The sequence below is a fragment of the Phalangium opilio genome, unplaced genomic scaffold (genome assembly GCF_054372755.1).
Source record: "Phalangium opilio isolate 3A_F unplaced genomic scaffold, DU_Popi_V2 ptg000042l_1, whole genome shotgun sequence".
NCBI lineage: Eukaryota > Metazoa > Arthropoda > Arachnida > Opiliones > Phalangiidae > Phalangium > Phalangium opilio.
In genome coordinates, this window is record NW_028324166.1 from 3680508 (window position 1) to 3700164 (window position 19657).

At 37.6% G+C, this 19657-nt stretch overlaps 2 protein-coding genes across 3 annotated transcripts; one reads left to right on the forward strand and one right to left on the reverse strand.

Moving 5' to 3' along the window:
• Nucleotides 1-471: 471 nt before the first annotated feature.
• Slob (Slowpoke binding protein) lies at nt 472-14738 on the reverse strand. 2 transcript variants are annotated; one of them, XM_089836406.1, is made up of 13 exons: nt 14154-14738; nt 12431-12501; nt 11959-12056; nt 10622-10699; nt 10277-10548; nt 8636-8817; nt 8230-8336; nt 8038-8138; nt 7299-7349; nt 7156-7218; nt 6214-6290; nt 6051-6115; nt 472-5984 (listed from the first exon to the last, which is right to left on the reverse strand). In XM_089836406.1, the coding sequence occupies exons 1-13, from the start codon at nt 14181-14183 to the stop codon at nt 5620-5622; spliced, it is 1560 nt and encodes a 519-aa protein (XP_089692532.1). In that variant the 5' UTR covers nt 14184-14738; the 3' UTR covers nt 472-5619. The 2 variants fall into 2 exon arrangements, with proteins under 2 accessions (XP_089692532.1, XP_089692531.1); XM_089836405.1 differs by having other exon boundaries at nt 472-6115.
• senju (UDP-galactose transporter senju) lies at nt 14722-18441 on the forward strand. Its single transcript, XM_089836407.1, has 6 exons — nt 14722-14953; nt 15066-15183; nt 15287-15333; nt 16370-16509; nt 16607-16798; nt 17850-18441. Exons 1-6 carry the CDS (start codon nt 14872-14874, stop codon nt 18369-18371), a joined length of 1101 nt encoding a protein of 366 aa, XP_089692533.1. The 5' UTR covers nt 14722-14871; the 3' UTR covers nt 18372-18441.
• Nucleotides 18442-19657: the final 1216 nt, after the last annotated feature.

Below are 19657 nucleotides of genomic sequence, written 5' to 3' on the forward strand. Positions count from 1 at the left end.
GTAATGCTTGAGACTTACAGCTCGAGCTAGTTCGAGAACGACACGAGAATTAATTGACTACACCTGGTTTTGCAGTCCATCTACCTATAGACAGCTTTCAGATGGGATAGTAGTACCTCCCAAGTCTTACCGCTGTTCTGGTAGCCATATTGGGTGGCCTCAGCTTCATTCCTGGTTTAAACCCACCAATATGGCAGCGTAAATTATGTCATGAGACTCAGCTCCTCCTCCTACTAAAAGCTCTCTACTAAGCCTTTGACAGCGCCTCACCAGGCGACGTCGCTTTACCCTGAATCTATGACCTACGTCACTTCATCAGCTAAGCCTTTGACAGCGCCTCGCCAGGCGTCGCTTTACCCTGAATCTACGACGTTTCACCCACGTCACTTCATCACAAGCTCTCAGTTACCAGTGACAAACTTATGGAACATATCTTATGATCTACGACGTCTATAATCTTAGAAATAATGGTTACAAGTATCAAAAATATTTGATTTTATTAGTGGTGGTTTTTTTTTTTCAAATTTCAATAATGAATGTACCATTGATTACAAAGCAATGAAAATTAAACTTCGAGAACAAAAATGAATTTGAATTTTTTTTTTTTCAAAAACAATAAAATTATCCAATCATAATTTTCCTTCCGAATAAATTGTTTCAAAGTATGGAATTGAGTGTAGTTTCTTTCAAATTGAAATAGCTGCCTATAAACTATGGAATGATTGTTGAATTGAATATATCCTTACTGTTACTAGTACGTGATTAATGCAGCTTTAAACATCAAGGTGCAATTAATAAAGTGCTTAAAACGATCGAAGTAAAGAACTAGAAGAACAATGTTAATATTAATTCACTAAAATTGCCAGAAAAACCTTAAATTAATCAGATTAATTAATTGCTTCAAAAGAAGTGTTACTAAAGGTTTCCTTCACAAGCGACGCTGGCGCCATTGCCAAAGCAGTGGCAAATTCTAGCAACTTCACAAGTTTAAGTTGCCTTATCAAATTCATCGTTATGATTTCGTTAATTAAAGTACGTTGGGCTAAATGATGCGTTGTTAATTATGTCTCTACTACTTCAGAACTACGAGTCTATAAAGACTTTCAAGACGTTAATTCAAAAAATGATCCATGATTGTAAAAATGTGTTAAAATGGCGGAATGTACTACTAAAAATGTTTTCTACATGTAATTTACGACTTCTACTCCTGCAGTTTAATTCTTATGTAAATGTGGGATATTTTGTTGTGTTGGAAGAACTGGGTGGGACATACTATAGTCGTGTTCAGACGTATCGGGTCTAATGTCAAATTTGACTTCATTTCTGTATCGTATTTAATATTAACATGATTCCGAGATGGCGCCGAATGCTTTGCAAACAACCTGCACTCTGCTAGTTTAAAGCGCCATCTAGTGGGCGTTTTTCTCTTAATTTTCTTACACCATCGTGAGACTGATTCTATTGGATTCCCAGATGGCGGTGAATGCTTTGGAAACAACCTGCACTCTGCTAGTTCAAGGCGCCATCTAGTGGGGTTTTTTCTCTTAATTTTCTTACACCATCGTGAGACTGATTCTATTGGATTCCGAGATGTCGCTGAATACTTTGCAAACAACCTGCACTCTGCTAGTTTAAAGCGCCATCTAGTGGGGGTTTTTCCTCTTAATTTTCTTACACCATATTCGGTGCGACTGATTCTATTGGATTCCGAGATGGCGCTGAATGCTTTGCAAACAACTGCACACTGCTAGTATAAGGCGCCATCTAGTGGGGGTTTTCTCTTAATTTTCTTACACCATCGTGAGACTGATTCTATTGGATACCCAGATGGCGCTGAATGCTTTGCAAACAACCTGCACTGCTAGTTTAAGGCGCCATCTAGTGGGTTTTTTCTCTTAATTTTCTTACACCATGGTAAGACTGATTCTATTGGTTAGTGTTCGTAATACATACGAACTTTGGTAGGTTGCAAAAGTGTGTCTGAACACGACTCTCTAAAGTGACTACAAATTTACTAAAACCCTTCGAGTCAATCTTTATTGTTTCAATAAAATTAGTGTAGTTAATTAAATAACTTTAAAATCCTATTTTTCATCACGCTAACTGCCTATATCACTCAATTTTACCTAAAACCTTTCTCTATGGATATTCTAAAAGAATATTATAAAACATGTGTTATATATATATAAAATTCTATAAAATCTTGAAGTGCAGTATATTTGATTCCAAAATAACGTTGGTTTTTGTTTTTAAGTACGGTAAACGTTTATAATAAACTATCAGCATAGTTCTTGTCCAAAAGCCGCACTAAAACTTTTTCGTTCATTCGCGGGATTTACAAGTGCACTTATAAATCCCGCCCACAAATGCCCACTAGCCTTCGCCTAGCCAAAACTGGGATTTGAAGGAAAGTCGCCCTTTGCTTTAAAGGCTAGCTGCAACTATACATATTTGTGGGTGAAATATCGCGCATGCTCTGGTTCAAGATTAGCCCCGCCCTTGCACATGTTCCACACATGGATTAGCTAACGCTAGGGATTGTTCACTAACTGTGTTTCCCATGTATTGCTATCGCCAGCTACATGTTCCGAATTATTCCTTGATTCCTCCAAAGAGAATATAGGGGGAGGAGTTGAAGCTCCCCCGCTCCACAAGGCTAAATTACAATGTTGCCCCTAAATTTTACTAGTGGTACGAGGGAGTTTCCGGCTCAGTCGCGCCACCTACGATATCATTTAATGTCTCAAACGGAAATGCCTCGGTCCTGCGCATTGAAGATGCGCGGTAGAAAAGAGCAACAAGATTTTTCCCCTCTTTCCACTCCTCCCCTATATTCTCTTTGATTCCTCTCTTCGTTCCCCCAAATTTGTTGGACCAAAACGGATGTAGATATAGCGCCATCTCTAGTCAAAATAAATAGTTTTTGCGGCGCCCAATTTAGGCGGGATTTTGATTCTGACGTCATGGGACACGTGATATTTGGTCCAATTTTCTTATAACTTCCTGTTAGGGATAGTAGTTATTGCTAGGGTGCATTTGGAATATGCATACTTTATCTTTTAGGGGAACGAACAATCCATAGCGTTAGTTAATCCATGTTCCACAGATGACGCTAATCCCGTAAAGTTCCGCGTTTTATTTCACATTGCAAGAACCCATACCTAGCATGTACTAGGCCTAAACTTTGTTTATTAAAAATCCTTTCTTTTGCTTAATTAAGGTCGAAACACGACCAAATTTTATCACTCAATGCAGATAAAATAAACTGTACGTATCCTAACTATGTGTATTTGTTCATAATAGGGGAAACATTCTAAAACTATCACTACACGTACCTATTTTATGGAAGATATCGAATTTAGACTATAAACCCTCGTGTTTTGGGAAGATGCTTTAGGTAGGAACCAAGAAGCGATATCTAGTTTGCTAGGGAGAAAGTATAAATTCGCGCCACATTTATAATCTAGCTTTATCTCCAGTCCAAACGTATAGTAGGTCCGGAGTTGAGTTAATCCCCGCCGCCTCTAAATTACAACCATCTCATTTGTTCTTGAAAACTCGTGCACGTCAGCGCGACGCGAATGACGAAAATTACAGTCATATTTTCCGACTGAGGAGAGGCGCGAAATAGCCCGGCCTCCTTTTACGCCCCCCCCCCTTGTATTTTGAAAGGGGGACTGGCACTATGGCGCGCGCCAATACTTAGGCATCTTATACCTTCTCCCTAATAAACTAGATATCGCTTCTTTGTAGGACGAAAATTATGTTATACGGACACTAGATTGCAGAGAATCTGACGTCACATGTCACAGGTGACCTTTTACCCCCCAAAATTGGTCCATTACTCTTCACGTGCCCCATTAATAACTATACGTTGCCCAATATTTGACTTTCTCTTTAAAATTTTTCAAAATGAAAAAATATATAATAAAAATCAATATAAATAAAAACTTACAAATTCTATTATTGCGAAATTTAAACTAAAAATTTATAACTATAACAATATTTTAAGTAACGATGCAATTAACAATGAGTAAATATACGAATAGGAGAGTGTGCTTAAAGGAGTGCTTTGGATCCCATTAACAAAAGTATTGAATTTCAGATAGTAACATAATGTTAATTAGGGTGTGCGATTAGTTTAAAAACAGAATAATCTCAATTAGTTTCCGGACTGAATGATTAATCAAATATTTATAGGTTGATTAATAGAACAGGTTTATCTATAGATTCGATTAATCAATCGTACGAGTTTTCCGATCGATTAATCCATTGTACAAGCTTCCCGATCGATTAATCCATTGTACAAGCTTCCCGATCGATTAACCTATCGTACGAGTTTCCCGATCCATTAATCCACTTTACTAGCTTCCCGATCGATTAATATATCGTACGAGTTACCCGATCGATTAATCCATTGTACAAGCTTCCCGATCGATTAATCTATCGTACGATTTTCCGATCGATTAATCCATTGTACAAACTTCCCGATCGATTAATCTATCGTACGATTTTCCGATCGATTAATCCATTGTACAAACTTCCCGATCGATTAATCTATCGTACGATTTTCCGATCGATTAATCTATCGTACGAGTTACCCGATCGATTAATCCATTGTACAAGCTTCCCGATCGATTGATCTATCGTACGATTTTCCGATCGATTAATCCATCGTACGATTTTCCGATCGATTAATCCATCGTACGAGTTACCCGATCGATTAATCTATCGTACGATTTTCCGATCGATTAATCTATCGTACGAGTTACCCGATCGATTAATCTATCGTACGAGTTACCCGATCGATTAATCCATTGTACAAGCTTCCCGATCGATTAATCTATCGTACGATTTTCCGATCGATTAATCCATCGTACGAGTTACCCGATCGATTAATCTATCGTACGAGTTACCCGATCGATTAATCCATGGTACGAGTTTCCCGATCGATTAATACATCGTACGAGTTTCCCGATCGATTAATACATCGTACGAGTTTCCCGATCGATTAATACATCGTACGAGTTTCCCGATCGATTAACCAATCGTACAAGCTTCCAGATCGATTAATCCATTGTACGAGCTTCCCGATCGATTAATTCATTGTACGAGCTTCCCGATCGATTAATCCATGGTACAAGCTTCCCAATCGATTAATCCATGGTACAAGCTTCCCAATCGATTAATCCATGGTACAAGTCTCCCGATCGATTAATCCATGGTACAAGCTTCCCGATCGATTAATCGTATACGTTTCCCGATCGGTTAAGCAAATAAATTTCCAGATCGATTAATCATACGCAAATGGATTAATCATATATAGCTAGATTAATGAAATTTTTGTGGATAAGTTCTTTGAATTTGAATAAGAATTGTTCTAATCGATTATTGAAATCAAATTTCCGATCGATTGCTGTTATTTATTATCCAAAGATTTCAGCCCAACCAATTCGGAAATTCGCACACCCAAGATAGTTAAACCTATTAAGGCAGAACGCCTCTCAAAATATAAAAGTGACACCAACAACCTTCTAAACCCATACAGTGCTTAGATAACTATAATAATTAACGTATAAACCAGTAACTATTAAAACTTGATCAAGTATACTAATCAAGTTAAACATCCAATGGATCAAACTCCCCCATTTTCTTTGTTTTCCATTTCTCCTTAATCTCGGCTAAAAGCCGTTCTCTATGAGAAAGGGGCGTGGCAAAGAGATCTTCGGTTTCACTCGTTCTACCCAATAAGGGAGTATCCGGCGGGGTATAGTATTCTGTGGAACCACTCGTGTTGCTTTGACTACCCGTGGTGATTTGAGAAGATCCAGCAGCTCGAGCTAAATCGGGGTATTTAAGACTACCAGGGGTCTGGGAAGTTTGCGGAGCCGTTGAAAGGGGTTGCAAAGGAGTTGAACTTCTCTCGTTGCCGCCTTTCGCGGATGCTCCTGTTAAGTGTTCGGGGAGTAATGAAGAGTAGAGATCTGAGAGGGTATTAAGAGTTTGAGATCCTGACACCGCTCGCTGTTTACTTCTAGTGGCACTTTTACTTTCGCTGGAGTCGCGACTACTTATAGAGGCGGTTTCAATAGCCGAGGCGGATTGGGATCTTTTGCTAATTGGAAGGAAATAATGTAAGAGTAATTTAGAGAATAGGGAGGTAATTTAGAGAATAGGGAGGTAGGGTCAAAATATAAATTATTTCACCCATACTTTCTTTGTTTGAACTGCTTTCTGATGTCTTTTAACAAGGCTTTGGATGCTGGGCTGACTTTGTTATGGAAGACTGGCTATTTATGATACAATTCGTATTTGTTTTATAGAAATGTCGACAAAGTATAAATAAGGCAAATATATGTTCCATAAGTCTGACGACAAGCGAGAATTGACTACACTCCAGTGTTGTTCCTTAGATTTTTGGGAACATACTTTCCCCAATAGTAAAACGTAATACCCAATGGGAGGATTTTTGAAAACTTACTTTTCTCCCTTTGGGGGTATTAAAATTTCCTTCCCCCTCCATGAAAGGCTTTTGGCGCCATCTTGCGGCGTAATTTTCGTCCCATAGACGCTAATGTTAAAAAATTTAATTTGAAAATGTACTTTCAAACATCAAAATGTACTTTTCGTACTGAAGACTTTAAAATGTACTAAAAAAATACAATTGTACTACCAAGAACAACACTGCTACACTCGGTTAATTTTGCAGGACTTCCATCTTCCTATTTAGTCTGCATTACTAAGCCTTTGACAGCGCCTCACCAGGAGTCGCTTTACAAGAATCTATGACCTACTTCCAGTGTTGTTCTTGGTAGTACAATTGTACTTTTTTAGTAGATTTTAAAGTCTTCAGTACGAAAAGTACATTTTCAAATTCCATTTTTTAACATTAGCGTCTATGGGACGAAAATTACGCCGCAAGATGGCGCCAAAGGCCTTTCGTGGAGGGCGAAGGAAACTTTTATACCCCCAAAGGGAGAAAAGTACGTTTTCAAAAAGCCTCCCATTGGGGTAGTACGTTTTACTATTGGGGAAAGTACGTTCCCAAAAATCTAAGGAACAACACTGCCTACTTCAATCACTTCATGACAAGCTCCAGTTTGTAAACCAAACTTATGGAACATATCTTATAAACTCATGATAAAAGACGTTTACCATTGTAGAAGATAATCTAAGTTCACGTAAATCAATATTTCGAAAAAAATCCAAACAAGACAACTATCAAAAGGAAGTAGTGATTAATAAGAACCGGAAACAAGATCTTAATTTTTTTTTTTTTTTAAAAGAACTATTCTCACTTCCTGAATTGTTGGATATCTTTGATCTTGATCAAATATGTATTTGAGAACCTAATTCATTTGTTAATTGGCGCATTACTACACTGAATGCTCAAGTGATAATTATACAGGGTTCATACAACATTTGGAAAACAAATTTCCCTGAGATATTTCCATCCAGGTTTTTCCCCATATACTTCCCTGAATTTTCCAGGTTATTCCCGTATATGGAGTATCCTATGGAGCAAATGTTAACGAAGGAGGGGGGAGGGGGCAAATAGGACTATAACATAATCAAAGGGCATCCCCGTATCTCTAGTAGAACCAGAGTTATGAGCCTCCAAAGTATAGTCTAATGTTAATCCTATGGAGGGGGCTATGTTTTTGAACATTTTGCTTAATTACTCGGCCCCTGTTTGTCGTAGCCCTAAGTTTTTAGTATGGGTGGATGGGGGACAAATCGGACTATAACATAATCAAAGGGCATCCCCGTATCTCTAATATAACCAGAGTTATGAGCCTCCAAAGTTTAGTGTAATGTTAATCCTATGGAGGGTATGTTCACGAACATTTTGCTTAATTACTCGGCCCCTGTTAATTTGACGCAAATTTCCCTGATTTCCATTAATTTTACTAAAAATTATAAATTTCCCTGAGTTTTCCCTGAGGTTTTTGTCAACTATTTATTTCCCTGATTATTCCAGGTTTTCCCTGTTTTTCAGGTTTGTATGAACCCTGTTATACTAACCCCATCACTAACCTTAACTATTTGAGGAAGATGCGATACATCTCTATAATTTTTTTCCGATGGGTGTGCTCGAATAAGCTCATAACCCGAAGACATTTCAAAAAGTAAGTGACCTTGAAACAGCGTAGAATTTTTAAAAAGTTACTAGACGACTACTTCGGTGTGGTTATCATTAATTAATAGGCTTAGGTTCTTATATTTTACCAAAACACACTGCGTCTATTCCTTCCTTATTGTCCTTCAAACGTTTTTGCGCAACGGTCATAATTTTTGGACTGTGACCTAACAGAGGATTTTCTAAAGCAGTGATTCTACATCAACAGAAAAAAGATGTCATAAAACTTTAAAATATTAATTTAAAGGGCCTGTAAAGTATGCATCGGCGGGTGGTTAAGGTTATTTGAAATACGTCATAGGCACCACACCATGTGACGCCAAGATACAAAGCCTTCACCTAGATTGCAGCGCCAGTTCTCCGGAATGAAAGTTTTTGAAATGAAACGAACTAAGTTTCTTGGAACCACGCCTTTCCTCAGTCACGTGTCTATGACGTTTCTACCCACCCACCGATGCCTTCTTTAAGCACACGACTTTATCCGCTAGTTCATACCTAGCGACACCATTTTGAATGATAACATTCCCGGAATGTAAATGGCAAAAAGGTGGATACCCTTTTTCTTGTAAAAATAGTAAACCCTCTAAAACTTGTCTGCCCAATCTTTGAATTTGCTTCAATTCAAGGCCTTCACCATGATATCGATATTTGTCTTGCCAATCATCTTGGCAATTACTCTGAACGCAAAATATATGACGCGCAACATTAAGCACAACATTAAAGAAAAGCGCGGGTCAAGTGGATGGATCCCCTTCAAGGGCGAGGGGCTGATCACTTCCAAAAAATCTGTACACTCGATTTCAGATTTCAAAAAATTCCTACTGATTTCGAAAGATTTCCAAAAATTTCAGAAATTTTTACAGTTTCCAAAAATTTCACCAAAATTTCGTAAGATTTCAAACGAAGTTGGAAAAATTTCTTGAATTCAACAGATATTTCAAAATTTCCAGAAATTTCAAGCAAGATTTCATAAAATTTCCAGAAATTTCAAGCAAGATTTCATAAAATTTCCAGAAATTTCAAGCAAGATTTCATAAATTTTCCAGAAATTTCAACTAAGATTTCATAAATTTTCCAGAAATTTCAACTAAGATTTCATAAAATTTCCGAATTTCAACTAAAACTCTCCAAGATTTTAAGTCAGCTGAGATTTCCAAAGATTTCACGATTTCAACTAAGAATTCCAAAAATTTCAAATTTCGAAATTTCACCCAAGATTTCACAAATTTCAAGATTTCGAAATTTCACCCAAGATTTCAAAAATTTCAAGATTTCGAAATTTCACCCAAGATTTCAAAAATTTCAAGATTTCGAAATTTCACCCAAGATTTCGAAATTTCACCCAAGATTTCAAAAATTTCAAGATTTCAAAAATTTCAAGATTTCGAAATTTCACCCAAGATTTCAAAAATTTCAAGATTTCGAAATTTCACCCAAGATTTCAAAAATTTCAAGATTTCGAAATTTCACCCAAGATTTCAAAAATTTCAAGATTTCGAAATTTCACCCAAGATTTCAAAAATTTCAAGATTTCGAAATTTCACCCAAGATTTCAAAAATTTCAAGATTTCGAAATTTCACCCAAGATTTCAAAAATTTCAAGATTTCGAAATTTCACCCAAGATTTCAAAAATTTCAAGATTTCGAAATTTCACCCAAGATTTCAAAAATTTCAAGATTTCGAAATTTCACCCAAGATTTCAAAAATTTCAAGATTTCGAAATTTCACCCAAGAGTTCAAAAATTTCAAGATTTCGAAATTTCACCCAAGATTTCAAAAATTTCAAGATTTCAAAAATTTCAAGATTTCGAAATTTCACCCAAGATTTCAAAAATTTCAAGATTTCGAAATTTCACCCAAGATTTCAAAAATTTCAAGATTTCGAAATTTCACCCAAGATTTCAAAAATTTCAAGATTTCGAAATTTCACCCAAGATTTCAAAAATTTCAAGATTTCGAAATTTCACCCAAGATTTCAAAAATTTCAAGATTTCAAAAATTTCACTCAAGATTTCAAAATTTCACCCAAGATTTCAAAAATTTCAAGATGTTGGAAATCTGATTCCGCAAGTGATCAGCCCCTCGTACAAGGGTCGCCTTCCTTTTGAACTCCGCCGGGTTCACTAGAAACTTACATGATAAATGAGATCTTTCAAAGTACCCTTCTCATTCAATGGCATAACAACAATGGCAAATAGTTGATCTGAAAGCATTTTGAAGTCAAAATCCAAAATTGGGTAGACGTAGGGATGTTGAAGCATTAGAAACAATTCTAATAGAGCTTGTTGCGATGACGCGTTGATTTTAAATGGGCAGGATTTGAAATTGATGGGGGTGAGACTCATAAGTCTTTCCGTTTTCGTGTTGCCATCTAAGACCTTGAACCAGTTTCTTTCAACTCTACTTCCTGTACAGTGGTAGAGTACGTGTTTTTGAACAATTTGAACAAATGCAAATCAACAGATTGCTGGAAGTCTTACCTAATTCGTTCAGTTGAGAAATGAAAGTATACCTAGTCGAACCTCTAAGGTAATATTGACAGTTTATAACAGCTAAACCTATTCAATTCAAAAATGTATCGTGTTTATTTTAAAAAGGTTTGACCATCTAACTAAAAAGCAAATGTCGGCTCTTGTGGGGTCCCTAACATCCTGGCTAATCTCCTACACACGAATTTTACCTTGAACCAATCAGAACTCGTTAATGTCAAGGGTGGAGCTAAAACTAGCCTTTGCTAAGCAATAAACTCCACCCCTCGACTATGGGAGCATCTAGTGGCATTTTTTTAAACTAAACCACAGCCGAGACTTGCTTTAAAGTGTCTGTAAAGGCCGTCGGTGCTAAGACCATTAACCACACCCGGGACTCGCAACGCAAGCTTTCTACTTTTCGTGGTTTTCTGTTACGCGCGATCATAGCGACCCATGCGGTATATTGGGGAAACTTTTAGGGTGTACTGAATTTCCGGTTTACATGTTCCTCTTTGCTATTTAAAAATGGCGGATCACGACGAAGAAGATGAGAATGAAAATGTTAATGTGTAAGTTTTTGAAATTTAACGATATATTATTTTGCTATTTTATCATAACTGTACATTGGACATTATTGAAGTTAAACCGTTGCGGCCTCGGCCTCCGAATTTAGAAGAAGACGATCTTGTTTCTTCTTTTTAAGCGATATCCCGAACCGGAAGTTCAGTACACCCTATAAGTTTCTATCCGTTGCCGCTTGGTGGCACCCTTGTCGCGAAAACAGCCGTAACTCCTAAAAGGCGGAAATTTCAATACTAGGATCTTATTGCGTTGCGAGTCCCGAGGGTTGTTAATGGTCTTAGGTCGGTGGATGGGTAAAAATTATTTGAAATACATCATAGGCACGTGACTCAGGAAGGGCGTGGTTAAAAGAAACTTAGTTGGTTTTATTTTGAAAACTACCACTTCGGGAAATTGGCGCTGTAATCTGGCGAAAAACATGGACTGGGTGTTGCAGTCCCATTCCATGCCGAGTCTTTGTATCTTGGAGTCACGTGGTGAATGTGTCGTATTTCAAATAATTTTTACCCATCCAAGATCTTCCCTAAGTCCTTTTAAAGCAAAGCACGGATCACGTGGTTCCCCTACAAGTTGACTTTCCTTAGGAACTCCAGTTTTGGCTTGGCGAAGGCAAGAGGTATTTGTGGGCGGGATTTATAAATGCACTTATAAATCCTGCCCACTAGCCTTTGCCAAGCTTAACCCCGGATTTCAGGGGGAAAGTCACCTTGTAGGGGAACCACGTGACCCGCGCTTTAATTGCTTTAAGCTGAAATATTCCTTACTTCTAACTGCGTCTCTCTGTTGTTTTCTATCCAATTCTAAGCGATCATTTAAGAGAGATTCCTCTACGAGGGCCGAATAGTCGTACCTCAACTTTTTCCTTTAACATAACATGAAAAAGCGTAATAAACTTAGATGCTGTTAAAAATGCTAATAAGCTCTGGTAAATCCCTAAAAAACGCTGCAATTAAGCAATGAGGCGCTGCATAATGGCGTAGGGTAAGAGGGGAAAAGATTAAGTAGTGCGACTGGGGGCGGGGCTTTGGTGCATTTTTGTGTCTCTTGGACCTACCTCTGCGCTCGCCCACGTCTTTTGAAGCAGCTTGGGAAGAAGAGGATTTTTATAAACTAAACTGGTCTATTTTCTATTTTATTTTACTGCTATTATATTAATTTAAGGTCACTCTCAAAGGGTTAAAGTTCACATAAGAGTTAAAACCACCTGTGTTAAATAAATTTAGACGATTAACCTACCTACAATGATGTAATGTCCATACCGCAATGGCTGATATTCCAAGAACCGCCATTATTATGAGAATGACAACCTGAACGTAAAAATAATACCAGGGGTGGATTTAATTGTATGAACTTTGAACTTTGGGAAGATTTATTTAAAATGAAAACCAATAAGTTCAGTGTTTATATAAATCAAAGGAAGTCGATGGTACCATTCTTTGAAGCAAAGCGCGGGTCCCTACAAAGTGACTTTCCTTACAAACTCCAGTTTTGGCTTGGCGAAGGCAGGAGGCTATGTGGGCGGGATTTATAAGTGGGCTTATAAATCCCGCCCACTAGCCTTCGCCAAGCTATACCCGGAGTTCAGGAAGAAAGTCAACTTGTAGGGGTCCAGTGGTTTCCCCTACAAGGTGACTTTCCTTGCTAACTCCAGTTTTGGCTTGACAAAGGCAGGAAGCATTTGTGGGCGGGATTTATAAGTGCACAATTATAAATCCCGCCCACTAACCTTCGCCAAAATAAACCCGGAGCTAGTTCAGAAGGAAAGCCACCTTGTAGGGGATCCACTGGACCCCCGCCACAGGCTCTGTAAATTTATAGGACATTGTCCACTGGAGTGTGAACAAAAAAGTATTAATGAAAAATAGTGTGGTATCTTCATGGTTGAAATATCAAAACTTCGGAAAAATTTATTGGTCAAGATGAAAAAAAAAAAAAAAAAAAAAATTATGGGACACTTTGAAATTTTATTGGACAATGTCCAGTGTACTGTGCTTAAAAGGCGGTTAAGCTCTAAATAGGTAATATTCTTATAGGCGGTTGAACTCTAAATAGTTAGCATTCTTATAGGCGGTTGAGCTCTAAATAGTTAACATTCTTATAGGCGGTTAAGCTCAAAATAGTTAACATTTCTTAAAGGCGATTAAGCTCAAAATAGTTAACATTTCTTGTAGGCGGTTAAGCTCAAAATAGTTAACATTTCTTATAGGCGGTTAAGCTCAAAATAGTTAACATTTCTTGTAGGCGGTTAAGCTCAAAATAGTTAACATTTCTTATAGGCGGTTAAGCTCAAAATAGTTAACATTTCTTATAGGCGGTTAAGCTCAAAATAGTTAACATTTCTTAAAGGCGATTAAGCTCAAAATAGTTAACATTTCTTAAAGGCGGTCAAGCTCAAAATAGTTAACATTTCTTAAAGGCGGTCAAGCTCAAAATAGTTAACATTTCTTGTAGGCGGTCAAGCTCAAAATAGTTAACATTTCTTAAAGGCGATTAAGCTCAAAATAGTTAACATTTCTTAAAGGCGGTCAAGCTCAAAATAGTTACAATTCTTGTAGGCGGTCAAGCTCAAAATAGTTACAATTCTTGTAGGCGGTCAAGCTCAAAATAGTTACAATTCTTGTAGGCGGTTAAGCTCAATAGTTAAAATTCTTGTAGACGGTTATGCTCAATAGTTAAAATTCTTGTAGACGGTTAAGCTCAATAGTTAAAATTCTTGTAGACGGTTAAGCTCAATAGTTAAAATTCTTGTAGGCAGTTAAGCTCAAAATAGTTAACATTCTGATACATACAACCAGCAATAAAAATCATTTTATTAAACCTGAAAAATTTGTTAATGGGGGTGGAGTGGGTAGATTACAAGAAGATGTACATTTATTTAATTAACAAATATTTCTTAAAATTTAAACAATATAAATTTGTATAAGGCCCTAATATTTCAAAACATTAAATCGATAATTACCCAATAATAATCTTCAATAAAGGATGCCATTTCAAATCATATTTCGAAATTTTATTTCCACCGACTGAATTTTTCATGAGACTGTTTGATAAACATGTGATTTCAACAAGAAAAAAACACGGATTTACCGTGTCGTCTGCTTACTGTATTGGGAGCTGTCATTTTGGTCTACAGGGGAGTCCTTGGACTCCTCAGTCGGTGTGCGGCACCAAAGTCCGGACCACCACCATCAGTCCCGAGATATCCGAACTTCCGAAGACGAGCAGGGCCGGAAATAAGCACAAGACACTGGACATTGTTCAATAAAATTTTAAATTGTCCCATAATTTTTTTAAAAACTAAGGGGGTCACTGCCTCACTGGACAGTTTGACCAATAAATTTTCCGAAGTTTTGATAGCTTGACTATGAAGATGCAACACTATTTTTGCACACTCCAGTCACAATGTCCTATAAATTTTCCAGTCAAACAGCGGGGTCCCTTATTCTTATTTCCGGCCCTGAAGACGAGCAGCTTGCGTTGTCGAGTGCGTGATCGAGTTGGCTATGGTTATATATAGCGTAACCGGCATATATCTTTAAGCAGACGACTATTGCAATTTCACTTGTTTGTTTATGTTTAATTATTCACAATCCAATGGGATCACCTAAATTTCGGGGTTAACTTATTTTTTTGTTTTTAAATATTCATATGGGATAGCGACAGAAAGTTAGGCCAAAATGAGTTTCTTAAAGGAATTATTTCCATCTCCGGTATTTGGCATTATCTTTGTCATATATATGGCATTGTTTATCAACCAAGGCAAGTATAATACTAAACACACCTCCATGAGTCCCTGTTGTTCGTCAATGTGGCACTACGCAAAGCCAAACCGAAATAAATAAATAAAAAAACATTTTTTTGTACAATACAGGTATATTGGTTACTTTAACAAAATCAGAAAGCAACAAATATAATTACAATACAACCACAGCTGTTTTACTCACAGAAGTTGTCAAACTGTTAATTGCAGTTTCAGTCTATTTAAAGAGGTAACACAGAAAAGGGACTATAGCAAGAGATAGGGGGGGGGGGGCGGGGCAAGTGGTAGTGAAAAACACAATGTTGATTTAATTATTTATTTATTCCTTATAGCCAGTCACTTTCACAACTCTTTTCAGAAATTTATAAAAATAGAAAAGGTAAGTTATAGCAAGTGTTGGCTGTCATTTAGTTCAAATAAATGCCACTAGATGTCCCCAACAACTTGACTGGCCTGCTAAGCTTAGCAAAGGCTAGTTCTAGCTCCACCCCCGACATTAACGAGTTCTGATTGGTTCCTGCCTTTTGCACTGTAAAATTGGTGTGTAGAAGATAAACCACCATGTTAGGGGGCGCCACAAGAAACTACTTTAGGTTGCATTGGGTTGTAGGTTGGCCAGTCTCTTCTACTGTTGGCTTATCTACTGCTTGGTAAAGGATTGTGGGTGGGGCTTAAGCATACCATGAGTACAAATGGTGCCTGGGAGTCTATTGTGTCAAGCAATAATCTTGAACAACAAAATAAATCCATTGCATCAAGTCTCATCTATGGTATAGTTAGTCGAGGGGTGGTGGAGTTGATTGGCTTGCTAAGCTTGGCAAAGGCTAATTATAACTCTGCTCTCGTTAGCGAGTTTTTATTGGTTCCTGCCTTTGGCAAGGTAAAATTGATGGGCAGAACATTAGCCAGCATCACAGGAGCTGACATTTGCTGTAACAAATTATTGTCTTATTGCAAATATAGCCATCTCTGAAAGTTAAATATACTAAATAACGAATCTTAAAGATAATATATACCATCTAGATCGAAATTACATTAAAAAAAATTGAATTACCAATAGAGCCATATCAGTTGAAGGGGGGAAACGTCACAGTTGGGCCTGCCAATAAACGGAGCCGCTGAAGAACTCTATGCTAAATTTCCCGCACAATATGGCGCCTAGGCGGGGACTGGCGAAACCCCGCCTCAAAAACTCTCCTTTCCCCCCGAATTGAAATAGCTCTATAGGCGACTGTAGATGGAGCCAGAAATTACTTGAATGACTATGGTGACCTCTAGCGCCATCTATTATATCCTGTTTTTTCATTGTCTAACTCACAATGGACACCTTTCCCAAATCCCAATACAAATATGCTATACAAAACTGTCTATTGAAAAGAAATTACATTTATGGGAAACTTTTTGTGCATATATAGTCTTTGCCTTATACATGGTTCCGGCTCTATTATACTGCATGTACAACAATTTGGCATTTATAAATTTGGCGGCGTTCGACCCGACAACGTATTTTCTTCTACTACAATTTCGAGTAGTGGTTACTGGTGTTATTTACCAAGTGAGAAACTAACTCATAAATGTTTAGCTGCAACTACGTCATACATAGTACATAAGTAGAGGAATTCTAGTAGTAAATAACTTGGAATCTATTCCAGATTCTGTTTAAAAGAAAACTAAGCCGAAAGCAATGGTTTTCCTTAATAATTCTGACTATTGGCTGCGTTATTAAACAACTTCCACTCCCAGAAAAACAGAGTTCACCTAAAATAAAAGTTAATGATACGGAAAAAACGCCATCATTGGAAACATATAATCCGTTATTCAATTTATCACTTTTATTAGTACAGGTAATGAGTGTGTCGCGTGCCATTGCCTTTAAAGGGAGCAATACCACCTCGGACAAGTTGATTTTATTAGCTTTATAGACCATTACACAGTCGCTTGGCGCTAAGTTGATTCTTGACGCGTGGGAGATAACCCAATAAGGCGGTTTCCTCCCTGCGATGTTTGCTTGTCTGGTGGAATAATAGAGCTATTTCAGTGGGGGAAAAATTTCGTCTGCTACGAAAATTGGGCCTGCCTTTGAGTGTAGGGCGGACATTTTGTGAGGGTTTTCTCTATGGGCAAATTGCATTGGTGACGTAGCCATTACCCCCTCTGAAATAGCTCTATAGGAATGATCTATAATGGCCTCAAAATCGTTAATAGAACTCATCAAAGCATTTGAGTTGATTTTGATTTAGATTATCAAGGTTTACAATATTAGGCCTGAAAAATCCAAAAAGGAATTAAACTGTATTCATTTCGTTTAAGTTTTCAAGCAAAAACCCAACAGAGTTCTCATTGGTCAAAGTTTCAATCAACCAACTTAGAAAACCAAATGCGCGATTTCGGTTGGGCCTTGGCCAAAAATTCACTACGAAGTTTTCTCGCGTTCCTTTCCTTGATTGGCTGAAGCTTTGGCCAATCAGACTGGCGGCCGAGTTTTATCGCGTTCCTTTTGTTGATTGGCTGAAGCTTTGGCCAATCAGACTGGCGGCCGAGTTTTATCGAGTTCCTTTTGTTGATTGGCTGAAGCTTTGGCCAATCAGACTGGCGGCCGAGTTTTATCGCGTTCCTTTTGTTGATTGGCTGAAGCTTTGGCCAATCAGACTGGCGGCCGGTTTTAGGCGTAAAATTCGGAAAATAGTAAATGCAGATAAAAATGATCGAATTAATTTTGAATTTTTAGACCAAAATGTGAAAATTGATTCAAAATTAACTGAAATGTAACATTTTTGCGAGTACTTTACCATTCTAAAGCAAATAATATCAAACAGTTTGAACCATACTGGCTCCCTTTAAGATGTGCTTTTAAGTATAGTTTCAAATAATTTCGAGAAATTAATTATTTTTTAGGTATTCTGCTCGTGTTTTGCTGGCGTTTACAATGAATATCTACTAAAATATCAAACTGGTGACATTGTCACCACTGACGGTGATAAAGCCAAGGAGGTTAACCTAATGGTGCAAAATGTTTTCATGTATTGCGATTCCATTTTATGTAACATATTCTTATTAATGATAAGAAAAGAGTCCCTATCACTTTCCGAACTCTCTCCGGAAAACTTGAAACTGATATTATTACAACCTATTGTACTACTTGTTGTAATCAACAATGCTTTTTGCGGTATAGTCACATCAGTTTTCCTGAAGAAATTAAATTCTATCCTAAAGACCTTCGCGAGTGCTTTAGAGTTATTGTTCACCGCCGTTTTATGTTGGATTATATTTGGAATTTCCATAGATTACATGACAGCATTGTCTATCGCTATTGTTTCATACGCTATTTATATATATTCCCAAAACCCGGTTCCTCTAAGCGAATCAAAATCCAGTAATGCGAACAAAGAAGATGAAATAAGTTTATTGAAAGTTTAACCTCTAATAAAATTAAAATTGTATAAATTATGTTATTGTAGTGTTTTCGAGTAAATCTTTCTATAAATCATTGCGTTTTGTGATTTTTTTTGGGGTTTGAAAGGAAGTCGAAGGGTGGACAACCGTTGACTGACCAGCTAAGCTTAGCAAGGGCCAAAAATTACGTCAAAGTTCTATTTTTTGGGAAAGAAAATGGGAAACGCGTGTTTCCGCTTAGCGGCGATAGATGGTGCTATTTTAAAGTTCATGTTCGCGGCAGGCTGGGAAATAAGGATATTTTTTAAACTAGTCCTTTGGACCAGTGACCCCCTAGTGTCTGAAATAATTTACTGGTCCCAGCCTTTGCTCTCCAATAGATTTGCAATTAATAAACTGGTCCCGAGGACCAGTAACCCCCACTTCTTGAATTAAAAAACTAGTCCAAGCAATTAATAAACTGGTTTCGGACCAGAGGAAGTGTGCTATTTCGCAGCCTGGTTCGCGGGGTTCATTTTGTTCTAAGAACGATTCACGAGCAGGGCCGGAAATAAGACAAAATTTCTTATAGGACATGTGTCCAGTGCCCAGTCTGGGAAATAAGGATATTTTTTAAACTAGTCCTTAGGACCAGTGACCCCCCTAACGTCCTAAATAATAAACTGATCTCAGGACTGGTCCTTGCCTTTGTTCTCCTATGGATTTGCAATTAATAAACTGGTCCTGAGGACCAGTAACCCCCACTTCTTGAATTAAAAAACTAGTCCAAGCAATTAATAAACTGGTTTTGGGCCAGAAGAAGTGTGCTATTTCCCAGACTGCCAGTGCCCTGTTTGACTGGAAAATTTATAGGACATTGTCCACTGGAGTGTGAAAAACTAGTATCGCATCTCCATAGTCAAGCTATCAAAACTTCCAGAGACCCCCTTAGTTTTTAACCAAATTATGGGACATTTTATAATTTTATTTGACAATATCCTGTGTCCTGTGCTTATTTCCGGCCCTGGCTTGGAGTCTGTGCGCGGCAGACTTAGAAATAAGGATAATTTTTAAACTAGTCCTTAGGACCAGTGACCCCCCCTAGTGTCCTAAATAATAAACTGGTCTCCGGAGTGGTCCCAGCCTTTGTTCTCCTATAGATTTGCAATTAATAAACTGGTCCTGAGGACCAGTAACCCCCACTTTTTGAATTAAAAAACTAGTCCAAGCAATTAATAAACTGGTTTTGGACCAGTGGACGTGTTCTATTTCTAAGTCTGGTGCGCGGTCTCTGAATGCGTGATCGAGTCGGCTATGAATAATCATAAGCA

What these genes read in the sequence shown, in the direction of transcription:
- Slob (XM_089836405.1), bottom strand. Translation starts at nt 14,183, where the DNA reads ATGGCATCCTTTATTGAAGATTATTATTGG. An exon ending in ATCTTCCTCAAATAGTTAAG is followed by an intron (nt 7,350 to 8,037) that starts GTTAGTGATGGG and finishes CAAATGAATTAG; the next exon opens with GTTCTCAAATACATATTTGA. An exon ending in AAGCAGTTCAAACAAAGAAA is followed by an intron (nt 6,116 to 6,213) that starts GTATGGGTGAAA and finishes CCTTCCAATTAG; the next exon opens with CAAAAGATCCCAATCCGCCT.
- senju (XM_089836407.1), top strand. Translation starts at nt 14,872, where the DNA reads ATGAGTTTCTTAAAGGAATTATTTCCATCTCCGGTATTTGGCATTATC. An exon ending in GGCATTGTTTATCAACCAAG is followed by an intron (nt 14,954 to 15,065) that starts GCAAGTATAATA and finishes TGTACAATACAG; the next exon opens with GTATATTGGTTACTTTAACA. An exon ending in AATTTATAAAAATAGAAAAG is followed by an intron (nt 15,334 to 16,369) that starts GTAAGTTATAGC and finishes GTGCATATATAG; the next exon opens with TCTTTGCCTTATACATGGTT.